Genomic DNA, 19,770 nt, shown 5'->3' with positions numbered 1-19,770 from the left:
TTTACAGGGTGACTTTTATGATATGTGAATTATGTCTCAAAAATATATGTTGTGGGCGTGGTTTATCAAGTTCTCGTCTAGTCCGTTAGATGATGGTCACGTTCACCATTCTCTTCAGGACAGGTCTCTCCTCACTTTCGAGTCTGAGTCCCTGGGGGACAACACCCTTAAGATTCTTAAAAACCCTTTTGTCTAGCTGACAGGGTCTACTTTTAAATCATTCGCCCTAAATATTTCTAAGGTCTTAATAAAGGATCATATAACCACACCTTAGGTTTGATCTTTTTCCTTGGAGAATCTTTTGCCATTGGAAATAACTGGAAGTGAGAAACCATTTCACTTCTCTGACTCACAATGTCCTAAGACTTCAGTATCTCCTCGAAATGCTGGAAAACCACACAGTTCCTCCTTTGGCTCATCTATCTTTTCCTGCATCTTACCAGATGCAGCTAAATTAACAAATGGCCTACTGACACTTTTTTTTTTAACATTCTGCCTAGAAATAACCCAAATACTCCATGAGCGCATCAGACACAACTCTTTTCCAGGTTCTGCAGGCAACAGTTTTGCCAGATGTACCATCTCTACATAACACAGTGGCTGTGTTAACACTGGTCGGGCCCCGTGGCTCCCTCTTTCCCTCATACAGGGGCCTTGTCATTTGTCATTTTAAAGAGGGCGAGCTTTCAGCATTTTTCCCAGCATGGGTAAATAACTCCCCAGAACAGCTGACATCTTAAGCTCAGTCCCTGCACTCTTGCCCATATACCTTTGAAGGGCCCTGTCATGCTTACCATATATAAAGGCAGAGCACCTGCTCAGCTGGATTCCTCCCAGGGAGCTTAGCTCCAAAGTGTATGCATCTGTACTTCAGCTCTGCCACCTCTCCTTCCGTGAGTGGTAGTTTACACGAAGTGCTATTTGCCAGAAGTTCCTTGCTCGATGCCCTTGGAGGAGCAGACGCTGACCTGAAGTTTCTGGGCCTTTTAGGTCTCTCCTTTGTGCCTGCTTTTATCTTTAACCACTTTTTACTTGAGAATCCAGCCTCGAGGTAGACAACGTGGAATGAGCTTTGGAATCCCAGTAAGGCATCTAAAAATTTAGGAACCAATTTCTTTGACCAGTTGAATTGACTGAAAGAGTTCTCCAAGTCATAATTATTGGTTCACTTTGGAGATATAACTTCAACAAAACCAAACCTACAAAACACATGGAGTTACTGTGTTCCCTTGGCAAGGATATATCTGGTCTCCCCTCCCTCTCTCCGCACAGCCTGACCTAACCCCACCACCCAGTCACCTCCCAAGGCTCACTGGCCTCATGCGGCAAACAAGGGATGCAGCCAAGTTGCATTGTTTTTGGAAACTGTATTTGATGACTCTTTCTGGGGCAAACAAGGTTGGGTATCAGTTTCATATAGTTCAACTGAATACAACAGAGAATGTACAAATTTAATCAAGCAGATTGGATCTGGGCTTTCTCTATCAACTATCTGGGAATATGAACACAGTGGAGACTTTGATAGGACAATGGGCTTTTAGAAGGAAATCAAGACAGAGTGATTTGCCTAAGTATCTAGGTGAACACTCTAGTACCCATGTTACGCAGCATGCAACAATTCCAAGTATATGGTTTGATGAGTTTTGAGAAATGTGCAGCCAGTACACCTACCATCACAACCATGACATAGAACATTTATATTACCACAAAGTTTCCTCGTGTCACTTTCCGGTCACTCCAACATCTGACCGCAGGAAACCATTTTTGCTTTCTGTGACTCTGTATTTCCTCTTCTAGAATTTCATATTTCTGCCATTTTCTTCTGAGCGCATTTTGAGAGTCATCCATATGTTGCTGCATATTTTTAGTTTGTTCTATTATATTGATAAGTAGTATTTCATTATGTGGATATTTTATTTTATTATTATTTTTGGTGGAGGGAAGGAGGGGCAAAGGGAGAGGGAGAGAGTGAATCTTAAGCAGGCTCCATGCTCAATGCAGAGCCGGACATGGGGCTCGATCTCACAGTTGTGAGATAATGATCTGAGCTGAAATCAAAAGTCGGATGCTCAACCGACTGAGCCACCCAGGCACCCCATGGTTATTTTATGATTTGCTTATCCATTCACTTATTGATGGACATCTTGGTTGTTTCTAGTTTGGTGCTACTAAGCATTAAGTGGCTATGAGTATTTAGTACAATTTTTTGCACGACACAGCTTTTATTTACCTTGGGTAAACGTGGGAATGGCTGAGTCATATGCGGAGTGTAAACTGAATTTTATAAGAAACTCAAATATTTTCCAAAATGATTATTGCATTTTCCATTCCCAACATCAGTGCAGGAGATTTCCAAATGCTCCACATAGTCACCAAGACATGGTGTCATCAGTTTTAAAGTTTTACACATTCTAGTTGGTGTTTAGAGGCATCTCATTAATTTATATTCTCTTGAGTGAGGACACTGAACATCTTTTCATGTGTTTATTGCCATTCCTATATCTTCTTTTGTAACATTTTGTGGAATGTTTTTTCAACTCCTTGCCTATTAAAAAAAACTCTCTAGGGGCGCCTGGGTGGCGCAGTCGGTTAAGCGTCCGACTTCAGCCAGGTCCCGATCTCGCGGTCCGTGAGTTCGAGCCCCGTGTCGGGCTCTGGGCTGATGGTTCAGAGCCTGGAGCCTGTTTCCGATTCTGTGTCTCCCTCTCTCTCTGCCCCTCCCCCGTTCATGCTCTGTCTCTCTCTGTCCCAAAAATAAATAAATGTTGAAAAAAAATAAATAAAAAAAAAAAACCCTCTAGGTTATGTCTTATTAAGCTGTAAGGGTTCTTTGGTTCTTTATATACTGTAAATAAAATGCTCACCCTCACTATTTTTAGTCACCAAAAAAGGAAACAGGGACTCTGCTGGTGGGTATGCAAAAACTGATTTCTCAGAAAGGCAATTTGGAAATATTACCATCAGTCTTAAGACTCACAAATTCCACTCCTAAAAAGTTATACAGAGAAAATAATCAGTGATGCATTAGGAAGATTCATTACAGTTTTATTTATAATAGGGAAAAATTGAGCCTATTATGTCTTACAATGGGGACTGGTTAAACAAATTGTGGTTCCTTGATATTACACAGTTATTAAAATGATATATATATATATATATATATATATATATATTTCATGATATGTTGTTAAGTGGAAAACAGGCTATTAAATTAATACACAGACACAGATGAACACACATACACACATATACACACATGTATGGCCCCAACTTTTAAAATATTTTAAAAATAATTACATATATATTTTAAAAATATTACCAGTGTTTACCTAGAGATAGTGGGGCAATGTTGGAATTTTTTTTACTCTGTTTTGTATTTTCTGCATTTTCCAGATTTTCTACCATGAGAAAAGATCTTGTTTTCTGGGAGTCTCTACTTAGTCATTTTCACTATATCTTATTTTCACAATTTCTGCCCTTTCTTCATTTCTAATCCCAAATAAACATGAATAGCTCCAACAGTGCTGGCCCCGAGGCAGGGCTAAGGGAAGACAGCTACCTGCGTAAATGTTTTTACCAATATTTTCTAAACCAGGAACTTCCCAATAAAGTATGCTGTTGGGTCACATGAGAAAAGCCACTGGCAATGTCTTACTTGAGATTCAGTCATTTTATCTGGCCTAACAACAAAGACATTTACCAAGAAGAAAAGAAGTAACTTTTTCTATTTATTGAAATAAATAACCAAGAGTAAAGATTTAAAAACATATTTTAAAATATTAACCTTAAAAATTAAAATATAGTGAAACTGTAAAATAAGTATACAATTAAAAAAGCACATTAATTGAGCATCCTCAAAACTATATAAATATTGGATATTTATAAAATTATTTAGAGACAAAACATCTATTCTATGAATAAAGTTTGAAATTTGCTTATAATTTTCAAACTAAAGAAACAAATAGGAAATAACAGCTCTGGCCAATTTACAACTGTCCAAAGAGAAAGATTCTGTGTTATTTCTTGCTTGTCTTTTCTAATACCCATTCAATCACCTAGGAGGAGAAAAAATGTGATTATTGTTTGTTTCTACTGAAAACACAAGGGATAGCAAAAGATAAAATTCAAACAGTATCACAGAAATTTGAAATTAGAAGTAGCGCGTCAAAATCTTAAAACGCATTTTATCTTAAAAGCACATTTTATTTTCTAACTGAAGGAAAGAAAACCGAAGGTAGATTTCGACTGCAGAGTACAGGAATTGTCCTCACTGAACACAATAAAGATTCTGCTCTATTTTTTCACCTTTTTAAAAAAACGTTTTCAGAGAGAGGGTCACTGGAAAGAAATTAAACCAAACTCTGAAAACAACTAATCAAAATGGATTAATTTTTCCAGCTCTTTGGATTTAAAAATATTTTTCTTTCTTAACACCATTTCTAGAAACTCTTTTGTTAGTAGAGCAACCTATTAAATACTCCAAAATGCTCTGTTTGCATTAGTCTATTATTATTTTAAAGAGAATTCTTACAGCATATATAACAGCATCGTAGCTACCCTAAAATAAAATAGCAATTTAATTGAATGTAGTTTCTTGGGAATAAGCTATTTACCTGTACAGCATTGTTGTTTGCTGTTTTCTTCATTTCTTCAAATAAACCCCTTGAAGTTTTAAGATCCTAAATATAACAAAATAGAGCATTTCACGATTTGTACATTAAATTACAGAGAACAAGTCATTATTAATCAAATAAATCTGAGATTATCCTAAAACATTGTACAAGTATCAGTGGGACTCAGGAAATATTACCAAAAAAAAAAAATCAAAGTAAAAGATTATAATTAGCTCTACCCTGAAGTATCAAGATACTTTAACATCTGTAACAACAGGAAAATACATATAAATATATATAAGTGTACTATATATATAATCTATAATCTATAATCTATCTATCTATCTATCTATCTATCTATCTATCTATCTATGTCATTCTAACCTCATATTCGCAGCAGCACTGACCAAATCTAAGCTTCATCTTTGACTATGAGTATCCACTAATGCTTTGGTATTCGGGAAATGAATATATAGCATTTGTATTTATTTTTTAGATAAAATTTCTTTTTCTCTTCTTTTCATTTATTTCATTCTACAAAAAAGAGGGAATGACTCTTTGTTGACAGGAAAGGAAACTGAAATCTCTTGACTTTAAAAAAATAGGATTATATCAAATTAGATTACAAAGTCAAAAAAAAAATGTATTAAAAAAAAAAAAAAAAAAGCAGTCCTCTGCTGTACCTCTAAGTTATGCTTCCCAGAAGACAGATGGCCACTTTTGGTTCTTTTAGCTGTTTCTCTTATTTATACCTTCAGGTTTCTGAATAATATGCTTATGCTGCTACTTTTTGATTTAGGAATTAGAGGCAATGAACACTGTTATGGGTTCAAGTAGTGGGTTCAGGTGTCTGAATCCTGCCAGCCCCTCCCCTTCCTCTCAATAACTGTTGGGCCACATTTTTTATTATTAAATAGTGTGTTTGCATTATTATACCTCCGTAAGTACAGTTCAGTCTTGAGCTAAGTATGAATTATAATTATCCTCTCATGTAGCATTTTGTCTATCCTGTAGTTAAATTACATTTGCTTAGTTTGCCATGTGTGTAATTCTAGGTACCCCCCCCCCCCCCCGCCAAATGCTACAATAGACTGATTCAACGTACAAACAGCAAAGTTGTTTCAAATACTCAAATACACTGGATAATCTCTCAGTGAAGGTTTTATAAAAATCTGATTTTTATTCTTATTCTTATTTTTTCACCTGGCAATCTTTCTCCCAAAATCTGCTCTGATTTGGTCTAACTGCTCCTTAGGTCAGCTCTTGGTTTTCGACTCATTCCCTTCTTCTGCTAAACTTCATCCTCTTTGCAGATGCTTTGAAGCACCTTCTGCTCCCCTATGTTCATCTGTTGAGTTCCTCAAAGTCCATATATCAGTGAAAGCATATATTTGTCTTCCTCTGACTGACTTATTTCATTTAGCATAATACCCTCTAGTTCCATCCATGTTGTTGCAAATGGCAAGATTTCATTCCTTTTCATTGTCTAGTAGTATTCCATTATATATACACACCCCATCTTCTTTACCCATTCATCAGTCAATGGACATTTGGGTTCTTCACATAATTTAGCTACTGTTGATGGTGCTGCTATAAACATTGGGGTACATGTGCCCCTTCAAATCAGCATTTTTGTATCCTTTGGATAAATTCCTAGTAGTGCAACGGCTGGGGTGTAGAGTAGTTCTATTTTTAGTTTTTTGAGGAACCTCCCATTTTCTTATCCTGTTTCCTGATTTTATCATTTGATTCTAATTTCTGGTAAATTTCTTCATCTCAACTGTTCAGCCTTTCTGTTGGATTGATTTTATCACATTTTTAATTTCAAGAAGCTTTCATGTTCTATACAGTTTCTGGAAACAGCATCCTGTTCTAGTTTTACGGATGCAATTATCTTCTCTCTGAGAGAATTTTAGTTTTTATGAAGTTTTCTACAGCTTTCTGCTCCTTACGAGTTCCCTTCATTCCTTTACATTTTGGTATCTCTTTACTGGAAAACCCTCAAAAGTCTGCTAATCCTTGGAGGCCCAATCATATTTAAAAATGAGATATAAAATTATATTGGAAGCTCTGTCTGGAGGCGTTACAAAGTAGGGTTATTAGGAGGCCAGCTGGTTTTTTCCTTGAGGCCTTTAAATCTTTTTTCTCCAGAGACTACTGTCTGCACTGTCACAGAGCTGGGGGGGGAGAGTACGTGCAGTGTACCGTGAAGTTACCCTTGTGGCAGAAGGACCTGTAGAGCAAGGTTCCCCAGTTCCCTTTGTAGATCTTTATTCAATCCCCTTATCTTCCGCCTGGTACCACGCTCCTTTCTTCCATGATACTCGGTGTCTTCAAACCTTGAGCACCTCGGAGACCTGTTACATGAAGTGGTTTGTTCCTCACTGGTGCTCCGTGGGGCGCGGGCTTCTCCATGATACCATGCTTCTGTGGGCTCTGTCTTGTTCAACAACGTACTAACCATACTTCTATACTTTTTTTCTCTCTTTGTTTCTCTGTTTTTGTACTTTAATACCATCTTTCTTGAGAGATTTTAAAAAGAAGGCGAATTAAATGCACATGGTCAATCTGTAGTTTTAACCAGGAACTCACGCACAACTCTGATTTGAGTCCGAAACTCTAAAAACTGGAGATAATCCAACAGCATCCAAGTTTTACAGAAGCATCATCTGCGTGGCTGATCTGTCCAATGTCTTACAACTAGCTGACAGTGGATCCAAAATTAGGAACAGGGTGTTCTGACACTCATCCCAGTTGCCTTTTTCACTCTATACTAAAATTACTAATTAAACATGTTTTAAAGCTTTAAAGTCAAAGACTTGTTAGGGAGATATTGAGGATACCAGTTAAAATGTAGTTTTCTATATATGAAGACAAAACTCAATATAAAATATTTTGGCTGCAATTTTTTTCTCTCTCTTTTTTTTTTTAAAGAGAGAGAGGAGAGGGGCAGAGGGAGAGAGACAGGGTCCTAAGTAGGCTCCAAGCTCAGTGTGGAGCCCAACATGAGGCTCGATCCCACAACCATGAGATCATGACCTGAGCCAAAATCAGGAGTTGGACCCTCAATGGACTGAGCCACCTGGGCACCCACTGGCTCCAGTTTTTCGATCTCCACTTAAAAAAAAAAAAAAAAAAAAAATCTGGTAACAAGTGATAAGCTAAAATGTACTTTGTCAAATAGGAATATCAGGACCTCAATTTTGCTGTTACGAAAGAAGACACTGTACCTTCAGATAGAACTTGGAGATCTCAAAGAGACGTTGGCTGCATGCAGTGAAACATCCATGAGCTTCAGTAATGCTGTGTTTCTTCAGGGTTTCCGTAACTACCTCTTTCAGTATCTTGAATAGAACATAACATATGACTAATATTTCTTGGAAAAGGTACAAATGTATTGCTTCTTTAGATTTGTGTGAATTACACACTCCTGTAACTCTGTGAAAGATAAGTTTATCAAGACAAAACAACTGGGAAAAAAAGAGGTCTGGAATATTTATATGGTCACACATATCATAAGATATCTGTCAGGAATAAATGACTGGAGTATATTAAGAGGAATTCATATCATGAATTCTCAAACAAAATCTGAGTGTAAAGGCTACATACAGTAGAGATGTACATAAGTGTATTTATTTTTTATTATGGAACATTTCAAACACTGAAAAGTAGAACATTTTATAATGAATCCTTATTTCAATATATCAGTTTCAATAAGGATCAATTTGTGGCTAATTTCATTTATACCTCTGCCCACTTATCCATTATCTTTCTTATGTTGGATTATTTTAAAGTACATTACAGATGCCATGTTATTCCATTCATAAAATTTTTAGACATACATTTTAAATGAACTAAGTACAGGAATTTCTTCCATGTAGAACTAAGAGACAGGAAAGAAATCTTTACCCGTGTGTGTTTCTGTGATCTTGATTCCTTAATTTGCCTTGATGTTTTTGATCCATGCACACTTTTTTGACCACAACTGGCTTTTGTAGTGACTTTTGAAGTTTCATTGCTAAGAACTGGAACAGATGGACAGGTCACAGATAATGATCGCTCTGCTCGTGGTTTTCTGGATGTCACTGCATGATGATGAGGATTAGTGCTGCCACTTGTCTGAGAAAGAAGAGAATCTGAACTTTCAGACTTCACAAGTCTATTGTGGAGAAATATATCAAAAACACAAATGAAGTAAATCAACAATGAGGCCCATTTTCTGTCCCAAATGTGACAACTATATCCACTGAAACATAAACCTAAGAAAAGCAAACAAGATTTCTTGCTGCTACTGCCTTAAGTAACTGACAACTATACAGTTGCTCTCTTAGTTCTTCAAATGAGTGACTAAAACATACAAAGCAAGGAACAACAAACGAGAATTTCAGCTAGGAGAAAAAGCAACGAGGAGTATGCTGTTGCCAGCCCTGTCAATTTACAACTTCTCACCTCAATCAGCTCTGGAACTCCAGGTGGTGATATGTGTAAATTTAATAATCAGCATAAGTACTTATGCTTTTCTATAAAGATAATTTTGACAAAGAAACCATAACCTATACTTATTGTACCCATGCAATTACCTGGGCAAAATAAGTGTTAAATACAAATGAAACTAAAATTGGATCATGGTTCCATCTCTCTAAAATGTTTAAATTTCCTTTTACAAGATAGGGTCTCATATCCTTCAATTCCGCTAAGCCACAGACCACAGTGTTCTTTCTTTTCCAGAACACATTATCTTATTATTAGTCTCAAGTCAGAATAAAAAACATTGCTACAAAATACAGTATAGGAAATGTTAACAGATTTGCTTTTTAGGTTTATCATGTGTAAAAAGTACCATGAATTTATAAAGTCCTCATAAAAATAATTTAGTTATTACATGGGCATCTGAGTGGCTCAGTTGGTTAAGCATCTGACTTCAGTTCAGGTCATGATCTCAAGGTTCGTGGGTTCCAGCCCCACATCGTATTCTGTGCTGACAGCTCAGAGCCTGGAGCCTGCTTCAGATTTTGTGTGTGTGTGTCTCTCTCTCTGCCCCTCCCCCTCTCATGCTCTGTCTTCTCTCTCAAAAATAAATAACATTAGAAAAAATTTTTTAATTAAAAAAATGATAATTTGGTTATTCCATATCAGGGAAATCGTATTCTAATATTTCTAACTGCTCCAAAAAAAAAAAAAAAGATCTGAAAGTCTCACTTTAACATATTTCCTAATTTTTGAAAGATTTACATACATACGATAAAAATTTAAAGCTTGCTGTAGATGCCAAAGACCTAAATTTGACAAAGGTACTAAAGACCTACGAATCCAACAGAATTCAGAGTGTTTACGAAAACTTCTGTTCCAGTATTTGGACATTTTCCTTAGCTAGCAAAAAAAGGGTCTGGAAAAGTTTCGTATAATATTATGTAGTGTTTTAAGCTATATTTTACGTGAAACAATGGAAGTCCCTGTTGAAGGGGCCGGGGCAGGCAGAAAGCAGTGGGAGGAGGCAGGCAGACAGTAGGAAAGCTGCCATCCCCAAACCCCCTCTTCCACAAAGCAGTTCTGCTGCTTCTGGGTAATAGGAAGGACTAATATGGCTCAGTCAGTTGAGCATCCAACTCTTCGGTTCAGGTCATGATCCTGGAGCTGCGGGATGGAGCTGAGCCCTGTGTCTGGCTCCACACTGAGTATGGAACTTGCTTGGGATCCTCTCTCTCTCTCTCTCGCACCCCCCCCGCCCCCCTTCCCCGCTCACACTCTTGCTCTCTCTCTGTCAAAAAATTTTTTTGAAAATAAAGGTCAAATAAATAAATAAACAAAAGAGTACTCTAGGCACTAACACTTTCTGTCAAGAGACTATTTTTATGTACTTAACATATCACCTTTTGGGGGGATAAAGGCAATTTAGATCTTTTGATCTCCTTTTCAATCGAGACACTTCAGTTCGGAGCTCACTTTGTGGAGCTTCTCCGTCAGGGATGCTTCCAGGCTCTGACAAGACTGCAGGTGATGGAAGAGGGCTCAACACCGTGGGCACCGGAAAACCCTCTCTGGTGCAGGTGGTCTGGGTTTCATAACGAATAAGACGAGACTGAAGTTCAGAAAATCCCCCGTCTCTTTCTAGTGCTTTTCGGTCATCCAAGCAATATCTGAACAAGAGAAAGACCATTAAAATCACAGTCTCCAGGACGGCAACGGCCTTTCCCTGCCAATTAGGAAACGGCGGAACATTCACTTGAAAACCTCTTACTTTAAATTCCTAATAATTGTTGAGCAAACGGCTGACTTCCCTCACAAGTTCAGTTTTTTCTAGTCTGCTAGATGACGTGGCAAAAGATTAAAAATTTTGAAGTACGATCTGATTCCTCTTTGACTATTTCTGGGCAACAGATTAAGCTAATCCTCTGGCTTATTTTCAAAATAATAGAGTTGCTGTCTTAATACTCTTTAAATCTCTACCAACCTCTGATTCCTCAGTATGGTTGATATGTAACAACACGAAATGCTGACTTTTGTTAGAAAGGGCAAGTTTATTTTCAACACAAAGATGAAAAGGGTATAAAGGTATTCTAACTGGCTCACCAAACACAGCTCAGAACATTTAAAATTTTTCTTTGAAACTCACTTCCCCCCTTTACTGCTGATTGACAGATTTTTCTTCAAACAACTTCAACTGTCCCTGTGCATCTGGTTTCTAGCCAAATCTGATTCAAGGAATCAATGAGAAGTTAGCTCAGTGAATGCTTCTGGACATAAAGAAATTACATGTTGTTAAGTACAACAAATAAGCATATCAGGAAAATCACCTATGAGGTATGCGGCCTTGGAATACTCTTTCTTCCCTTTCTCCCCTGCTACAGCTGCATCAGGGAAACACAAATGGCTTCACATACATGATGGGTGGACCATAAAAATTAAAACCTTTCTTTACAATCCGTCCTCTTGGCTTATAAAATTCTAAGACGTTCCCTAAAATCAGAACTTTGGGTCCATAAGCTTTTAGTTCAACTCCCAGGGAGTATATCATTACCCTAACATCTGATTGCCTGACAGAGGCTTTAAGGACTTTTTCTATCCCTCGTGACACTTTCATATTTGATTTTGAAGAGCTGGACTCCCTGGATTTATTTAAATCTGGCTCCACCACTGATTAGCTGTTTGGACTTGGCCAAATTGCTTAACTTTTATCTATGCTTCTGCTGGCATATTTGCAAAATGAGATTGACACCAGTCATCTCCAAGAGCCACTGTGAGGATTCCTTGAACAGGAACATGTAAGCACTCAGAATCAGTGCCTAGAACATGCAAGCAAAGCAGTGAATAAATGTAGGCTGCTCTTGCTCTTATCATTGTCATCATCATCATCAGCAGCAGCAGCAGGTTTACTTTCTACCACAGCAAACCTTACAGTGTGCTGATAATATGCAGCCTCCCCAGGATTTCAGACCCCGGTTGGTGAGTTCAGAACCTGACCTTAACCAATTTAGTGTAGTATCTTATGTAAGTTGGAAGAATCATCACGCCTGGGGATCGGTCAATCCATGGCTGACCATTAAAATCACCAGAAGAGCTTTTACGAGATAGATACCAGATCTACATGCCCAGGTTTCTGATTTAACTGGTCTGGGGTGAAACCCAGTCATGCGCGTTTTTTCAAAAGCCGTCCAGGTGACTGTAAGGCATAGCTAGGACCGAAAATCTCTGATCTAACCCAGTAGTTTGCTTTCACAGGGGAGAACACTGAGCTCCCAAGTCAGAATGTGAAGTTGGGGGCCCAACGGGTCTCTCGGTTCTGTAACATCTTTCTCCAGTCTCTTGTTTAATAAAACACATTTCATTAAAAGTCAGCAGTAACCCTAACGATCGCTGATGAGTCCTCTTTCTATTCTGGGCAACCGACAGAATCTAGAACAAAATTAAGAACCATGAGTGTTAAGAAAGGTTGTAGGCAAGAGGTAATGTAATGCCTGATGAGCCCAGAGAAAATTTTTGAGAAAAAAGATACAAATGAATATTTTTTTCTACTCTGAGATTTTAATTCTAACATGCAGATATTTTCCTTCCAGTTTTAACATCTCTTGATCACAGCTGTTCATAATGTCATTCCTTCAACTGAATTATGTGTACTGTGCCTGTGGACTGTGCCATTTAAAATGTCTTCAAATGATTATACAATGATCCGGTACTGAAACAAAAAGTACTTTGTAAATAAGAAAGGAACAGAAACAGAATAGCAGGGTGCACATTTGATATTAGTGAAGTGAATATTCAGAGTTGGATGAGTGACTTACACTCCTAATATTTTCTTGCAAAACCATAACCAAATGCTTTTATGCATCCAAAGACAGAAAAATACCTCCAAGAAGACGAGGCTATTTTTGTTTGGTAACTACATAACAGGCAAGGTACTGCCTAGCACACACCAAGCAATGTCAATGAAGGCAGGAGAAACTGCCAGATCTCTTGGGGTAGATGAAAGAAATCTGAAAGCAACAGGAGGCTGGTGTGGCCAACTGTCACAGTTTGACAGCAGAGTTTAATTTGTTGTTAAAGAAAACAGTGCATCTTACAATCAGTGGTACCTAACACTCCAGGATAAAATAGGTGAAAAAGCAGACAAATGAGCCAACAGAGGATATATTTCATTTGCCTTAAGAAAACATTGATTTGTACTTGAACAGTTTATATGTATTTTTTCCAAATATTCCTTATGTCTGGGTATAGAGGAGCTCAAGGAGTCTAAAAGTTTATAGCAACATGAGAAAGAGAGAACTCTCCTTTCAGCTTCATGTTTACGTTAAAATTCCACTGGAATTTTGTCCCAAGCAGATACATTACCCATGTTGAACAGAATAGCCCCCCCACACTATATACCCAAATCTTCTGGATTCATTGTGCCCACCTCCTACAACAACTTCATTAGTGTGATCTCCATGTCCTCAGATTAAGGACCACAAATGTAAAGGAAACTGAGTCACAGAAAGATTTGTTTGTTTATGGGGGTGGGTAGCTCCCTATTGCTCGTTTTAAAGTCCTCAACTTCTTACTTCAACTGTTTTTCCACACACAGACAAAAGTGCAATGTTATTGCATGTAACAGCATGTTGTTTTTGTAGTATTGCTTTCCATACATACACCAGCTTTTTTATCCATTGTACTGCCCTACCCCTAGGCTGTTTCCAATCTGAGGCCATTACGGATAAAACTGCTCTGTACCATCTTGTTCAAGTCTTCCTGTGGAGTTGTGATTTCTTTCTCTTAGGAAAACGCCTAGTGTTGGAACTGCTGAGCCATAGGATCTGAGTGTGTTTAGTTTTATAACGAACCTGCCAGATCCTTCTCTGGAGTAGATCCATCATTTCATACCCCCACCAGCAACGTATGACAGTTCTGATTGTTCCATATACTTGTCAATATTCATCAGTCTTCTTTAATGTTAGCCACTTTGGTGGCTGCACAGAATTTTATTTTATGGATATACTATAATGTATTGAACCAAGCCCCTACAGTTAGACATTTCCAGTGTTTCTTGTTTTAAGTAACCTTGTGGAAAATACCCTTACATAACAACTTTCAGTGTACATCACTTTTTTTTTCCATTAGGCTAAATGAATCAACCTGATGTTATAAACATTTGCGTGGGTTTTGCTAAATTACTGAGCAGCCCTCCACACAGGGTGTAACAATTACACTTCTAGAAGCCGGCTTACTCCTTCCTGTTCCTTAACTACTACTGGGACTTTGTAAGTGAAAAGCACCCTCCCCGTTGTTTCTATTTACATTAAGGATGTAAATTGAAAAGCAAATAAAAGAAGAGTTGATAAAAACAATTTGCCATGTGTATCAGTCATTTGTATTTCCTCTTTGATAAACACATAGCTCAAGATTTTGCCAGCTTTTCCACAGGGGCATTTATTTTATTTTCTCACTGGTTTGAAAGCATTCTGTAACCACAAAAGAAAATACCTTCTCATTTATGTTCAACAATATTTTCCTCAGTTTAATCCTCACTTTAAGGATTTCTTTTGTTTCTGTTGATTACTGACGCCACTGTTTTAAAATTTGGAGACATCATTCTTTTCTTTTTTAGAAGAATGAATAAAAAAGTCTTCCCTGTATTTAGGACAGATGTTCCCCTACATTTTATGCTAGTTCTTTCCTTTCACAATTTTTCACTTTTAATTCTGAATACATCTGGGATTTATTTTGATATTTGGTGTGAATTAAGAATCGTTTTAAATTAATTTATTTTTATTTGTGTATTTAATCATGTTCTCACTATTATATACTGAATATTTCACTTTTTGCTCTCTGATTTGAAATTCTTCCTCTATTAGATCAAATTCCAACGTGTACTTGCTTTTTTCCTTGGACTTCCTATTTAGGTCTAGCTTTACAATAAAATTTTCTGGTTATATGATAAAATGTATCTCATTCTTTAAATAAAAGGGAGGAGGCTTACCAGATAAATTAAAGAATTATTTCATCCAAAGGTTCAAGGTTAAGAATTATATTAAATATTTACATGTATTCCAGAAGAACTGATGCCTTTGGAATATGGAATCTGTGCATAGGGAAACAAGGATGTTTCCCCTAAGTAATCAACGTTGCTTTTAGGTCCCCTAGTATAGAGTATTTGCAATTTTTTCCATTCTATATGTCTTGCAAAAATACTTCTAATATTGATGGTTTTATTTGCTATTTTGAATGAGATCTTTTTTTGGAGTGTTTAAAATGGGAAATGGTTGGTTGAGAGGTAAACTAGACTTGTAAATGTTTCATCACTGGCCACTTTTCAAATTCTATCACTTCTAATAATTTTTCAGGTCTCTTCTCTGTCAAACAAAAAAACAGAAACAAAAACTTCTTATGGTCTCCTTTTCAATACATACAACTTCTGTAACCTTTCTTGTTTTCCTTATTTTAATTGATTGGCCCAAACAATGGTTAAAACAGAAACATTCAGAACAATGGTTGACAGAGGAAAAAAAAAAACAGTGAGGGCGGTATCGTTTTCTGGCACCTGACTTTAATGGGGAGTTTAATTTTGATGCTTGAAAATAACCGGATATTTTGCCTCTAGTGTCAAACTTACATACATACTCTTTAAATGAAATAAATCTTATTCAAATATAGCATGGAACCTAAATATGCCTAGAATGACGTGTTGGGTAACCATCTGTATTTTCTAAGTTGCACCAACATCCTTCCAGTGTGTCTAAGCTAGAAACCCTAAAGAAATTCTTGTTATCTCCTTCCTTCTCATCCCCACCATCTACTTGGCCTAAAGTTCTTTAGAGAGCTTTAAGTTTGTAAATCTCCTTTCTATTTCCACTGCCTGGATAGTATTTTAGTCCTTCAACATCTCCTGCTTGAAATACTTCAACTCAATTTATCAAAAGCCAGTGAGATTTCTTCCAATGGCACAAACCCAAGCATATAACCTCATGCTTTAAAAATAAAAATAAAGGTTTTTTACTCCTCAAAAGTAAAGATCAACTTTCCTCCCATGTCACTAGTGACCTTCAGACGTCATGATTTGGTCTCATTACAGAACAATATGTTTATCTCTCTTAGTCAGAAACAAAAATGTGGTTTCACTTCCTAGAATCTGTACCTCTGCACTTTGCTGCTACCCAGACATTGCCTTTTTTGTCAGGTAATCTATTCATTCTTTAAAATTTAGTTCAGATTTCCTCTTTGAAATACTCTCAAATGCTTCCTGCCATTTATTTCTTCCATCCACTCAGCAGACATCTGTATTTTAACACTACTTATATTCTACTAACCTTACGTGCTTGTTTTCTTTCTCCTCTACAGAGTATATGCTTCTTAGGGAAATGATTATCTTTTGTATCTTTAGCCCCTGAGTGAATGACCTTCAGAAAAGTATTTTTAAAGTTTATGTGAAATAAACATTAAGTTTACAAGCCGGGGCACCTGGCTGGCTTAGTCGGGTAAGCGTCCAACTTTGGCTCAGGTTCATGATCTTCCGGTTCGTGGGTTCGAGCCCTGCATAGCTTGCATTGGGCTCTGCTGACAGCTCAGAGTCTGGAGCCTCTTTCGGTTTCCCTGCCTCCCTCTTTCTCTGCCCCTCTCCCACTCACTGTCTCTCCCTTGCTCTCACACACACATTGAAAGAAAAAAAAAAAAAAAGTTTAGAAGCCAATCAAAATAGCATGCTTCAGGTGATCACTGATAAAGTTGCTTCTTAAACGTTAAGGTAAAATCAAGTCCTTATTCACTTATGGAAAACCAATAGAAAATAAGTTTTGCTTTATGCACGTAAAATATTTTGCAAAATGAATCATCAAGGCTTGAAAATTTATCATAAAATATTTTATCATCATTATTCCAGTTCTTGTTCTTGTGAAAATGGTAGATGTGCACATTAGCTCAGAAACTTTTAATACCTTTATGCAAAAGAATCCTTTGAAATTTTATTCGGACTGGTCAATTAAAATACTATAAAAATTTATACACAATTAATGTGTTACAAATGGGAACACATTTCATCTAATAGTTACTGAGCAATTACAATGTAATTAGTGAACAGGGAATATTAATGTGACCACTAGTATAAATACACATTTATAACACAGGGACCACAATAATTTTGATTAAAATATCTGGTAATTAATAACAGAATGTTTAAATGCTATAAAAACTGATTAATCATCACACATAACTTTTTTTTTTTACAATCGAAGACAATTTCTTAATTTGTGTATGCACTGTTTTGCTTTATAACGCTTTTTGATAGACTTTCTCTTTGACTCTGTATCTCAATTTATACCATTTTGGTACAGATACCTTTTACACTCACATAAGAAAAGCTTCATCAGCAACACACAGAAGAGTAAGGTGTAAATAAAAACTTACTCAATTCCATGATAATGACATACTGAGGCTTTTTCAAAAGGTAAACCCTGAAGTTTCCGAGGACTAAGTTCCGGTGTCAGAACAAAAGTCTTTTCCCTAAAACAAAAAGTTTTTCATTTGTATTTAACGTTTATTTAGTGACAAAGAGAAAGTTCAAGAAGGTACCTAAAGGAAGAAATCTGACTTCCTTCTCCATAATTGAATCTTCTATGGGATAAAGTGTAAGTAACATCAGAAAGCTTAAGAAGGAAATCAAACAAAGTTAAGCCTTAAGTGGGTTTGTCACTTGCATTTTCTGTGCCTCAAGTTTCTGAAGTCATGATGTTCTTTATTATTTACTTCACAAAACTATTTTGAGAAATGGATAAATCAAGAATGAAAAATGATTTATAGTGGAAATTTGAGAAGCTGCATTATTTCTGAAGGATTTTTTTTCCTGGTGTAGTCACCTAATGTTTATGCATTTAGTTAAATTCTTTTTTGTGGAGGAATAAAGTTAATTTGAAATTTTTGGTAACAAAGTATTTACTTCCTACTATAAGGGATCCAGATTTTTCTTTGCCTGGAAATGCAGTCATCTTGACACCTACTTTAAGAGTTAGCATCCTGTTAAATACCAGAGGATACAGAGACTGCTGACTTCAATTCTGCTTCTGAAGTAGTTTTTCAATCAGCAGGTAGGTGAGAACTAATCATATGGTGAGCTTACATAAAATATTCATGCTCAACCCCATCCACATGCAGACCTGCAGGGGTGTATCAAAATCTCAGGAAGAAAAAGGTCACTGCAATTAGGTTAAGCTCTTCTGATTATTCTGATAGGTGCCCACTCCCACCAACCCCTGCTTTTCTGCCTGAGCTGAGAGGCACTGTTCCAATGCTCAGGATCATGTTCCTGATGGACAATAGGTTATATGGGAATGGGAGAATAATGCAGTGGTGGCCTTTACATAGTCAATAGAATGAAAACTTGGAAATGGCACATAGAAAGGCAAGCAGGTTGTACAGTACCATAAATACTTGTGCTCTCTCACATTTCCCCCCCATGGCTTTAGTAATAAAAACTGCCCGCTTGCCACTGAAAATTACCTAGGTTGCTATTAATAAGCATTTGAAATTATTACATTACAATGTAAGGCGTATGCTAAGTAATGAGCCCTAAAAACAGAATTATATTCTAACGCGTCCATTTAAAGTGTTCCACAAAAAGTAACACTAATTAGTAACACTAATTTAATGACCCCAGTATTTTGATGACTCATTATTAAACGAATGACTTCTTGATATAAAACAATTCAGGCACCTAGCATTTCACTTCTTCCCTTTACCCATGTGTCTCATTTCTTATTTCAACCCTCTTAGCAACTTTATGTGTTTTTCTTTAATTTTACTCAGAACTTGTTCTTTCTAAAAGAAATGTTTCAATAAATATGTATTTTGTCAGTGTTTAATATTTCTTTGGTATACACACAGGAGTCATGCCTATACTTTAACATTTCAACAGCTCCTTGCATACGCAGACATTTTAGTAAGAATCCACAGGTTCTTGATTCATTGTTATGAAAGCTCATGGTTCGACTTTAACATTAAGAGAAGATATATTGGATAATGATGTCATTCTAACACCGAGGAACCATATCAAATTTTCCTAAGTAAATTGCCCGAAAATTACCAAAAAAAAAAAAAAAAAAAAAAAGTATATCTTCACTACAAGTATATCCTCCATCAGTGCATTTAGAAAGACATTCTGGGGGCGCCTGGGTGGCTCAGTCAGTTGAGCGTCCGACTTCGGCTCAGGTCACGATCTCGCGGTCCGTGAGTTCGAGCCCCACGTCAGGCTCTGGGCTGATGGCTCAGAGCCTGGAACCTGCTTCCAATTCTGTGTCTCCCTCTCTCTCTGCCCCTCCCCCATTCATGCTCTGTCTCTCTCTGTCTCAAAAATAAATAAATGTTAAAAAAAATTAAAAAAAGAAAAAAAAAAGAAAGACATTCTGTTCAAAAGAGCAAAATCTGTATAATTCAGTTTTGGCAAATCCATCTGACTTTGTGAATTCACATTTAATGATCCGGAAGGACAATAATCCAATAGCTAAATAAATGAAAATGTGTATATAATTCTTCACTTTCTTGATTCCCATGAAAAAGATTATCAATCTCTCAAAGTTATGAGGAAGGAAAAATCACACAATTTTTACATCACTAAGATCATTAAGTCATTAAGACCCAGAATTATTAAGATCCTCAAGTTTTCAAAGTTTTTCCTTTTCTCTCTCCCTCTCTCTCCCTC

General features: G+C 36.8%; 1 protein-coding gene across 4 annotated transcripts in view; it reads right to left on the bottom strand.

Annotated features, from left to right (window-relative positions):
- Nucleotides 1-3,020: 3,020 nt before the first annotated feature.
- MTBP (MDM2 binding protein) overlaps nt 3,021-19,770 on the bottom strand; it is an 80,170-nt gene continuing 63,420 nt past the window's right edge. For 2 of the 4 annotated variants that reach the window (XM_040494327.1, XM_040494329.1), the window contains 6 exons: nt 17,484-17,579; nt 10,484-10,750; nt 8,523-8,772; nt 7,844-7,957; nt 4,614-4,679; nt 3,021-4,055 (listed from right to left, as the gene is read on the bottom strand). In XM_040494327.1, the coding sequence (XP_040350261.1) occupies nt 4,017-4,055; nt 4,614-4,679; nt 7,844-7,957; nt 8,523-8,772; nt 10,484-10,750; nt 17,484-17,579 (832 nt within the window). In that variant the 3' untranslated portion in view covers nt 3,021-4,016. Of the gene's footprint in view, nt 4,056-4,613; nt 4,680-7,843; nt 7,958-8,522; nt 8,773-10,483; nt 10,751-17,483; nt 17,580-19,770 lie in introns of those variants that run through there. The other 2 variants (XM_040494328.1, XM_040494330.1) reach the window with 2 other exon arrangements.

This window comes from Herpailurus yagouaroundi, unplaced genomic scaffold (assembly GCF_014898765.1).
Source record: "Herpailurus yagouaroundi ecotype Mexico unplaced genomic scaffold, PumYag 186, whole genome shotgun sequence".
Taxonomy (NCBI): domain Eukaryota; kingdom Metazoa; phylum Chordata; class Mammalia; order Carnivora; family Felidae; genus Herpailurus; species Herpailurus yagouaroundi.
Note: the sequence above shows the minus strand (reverse complement) of the source record. Positions and strands in the feature narration are given on the sequence as shown.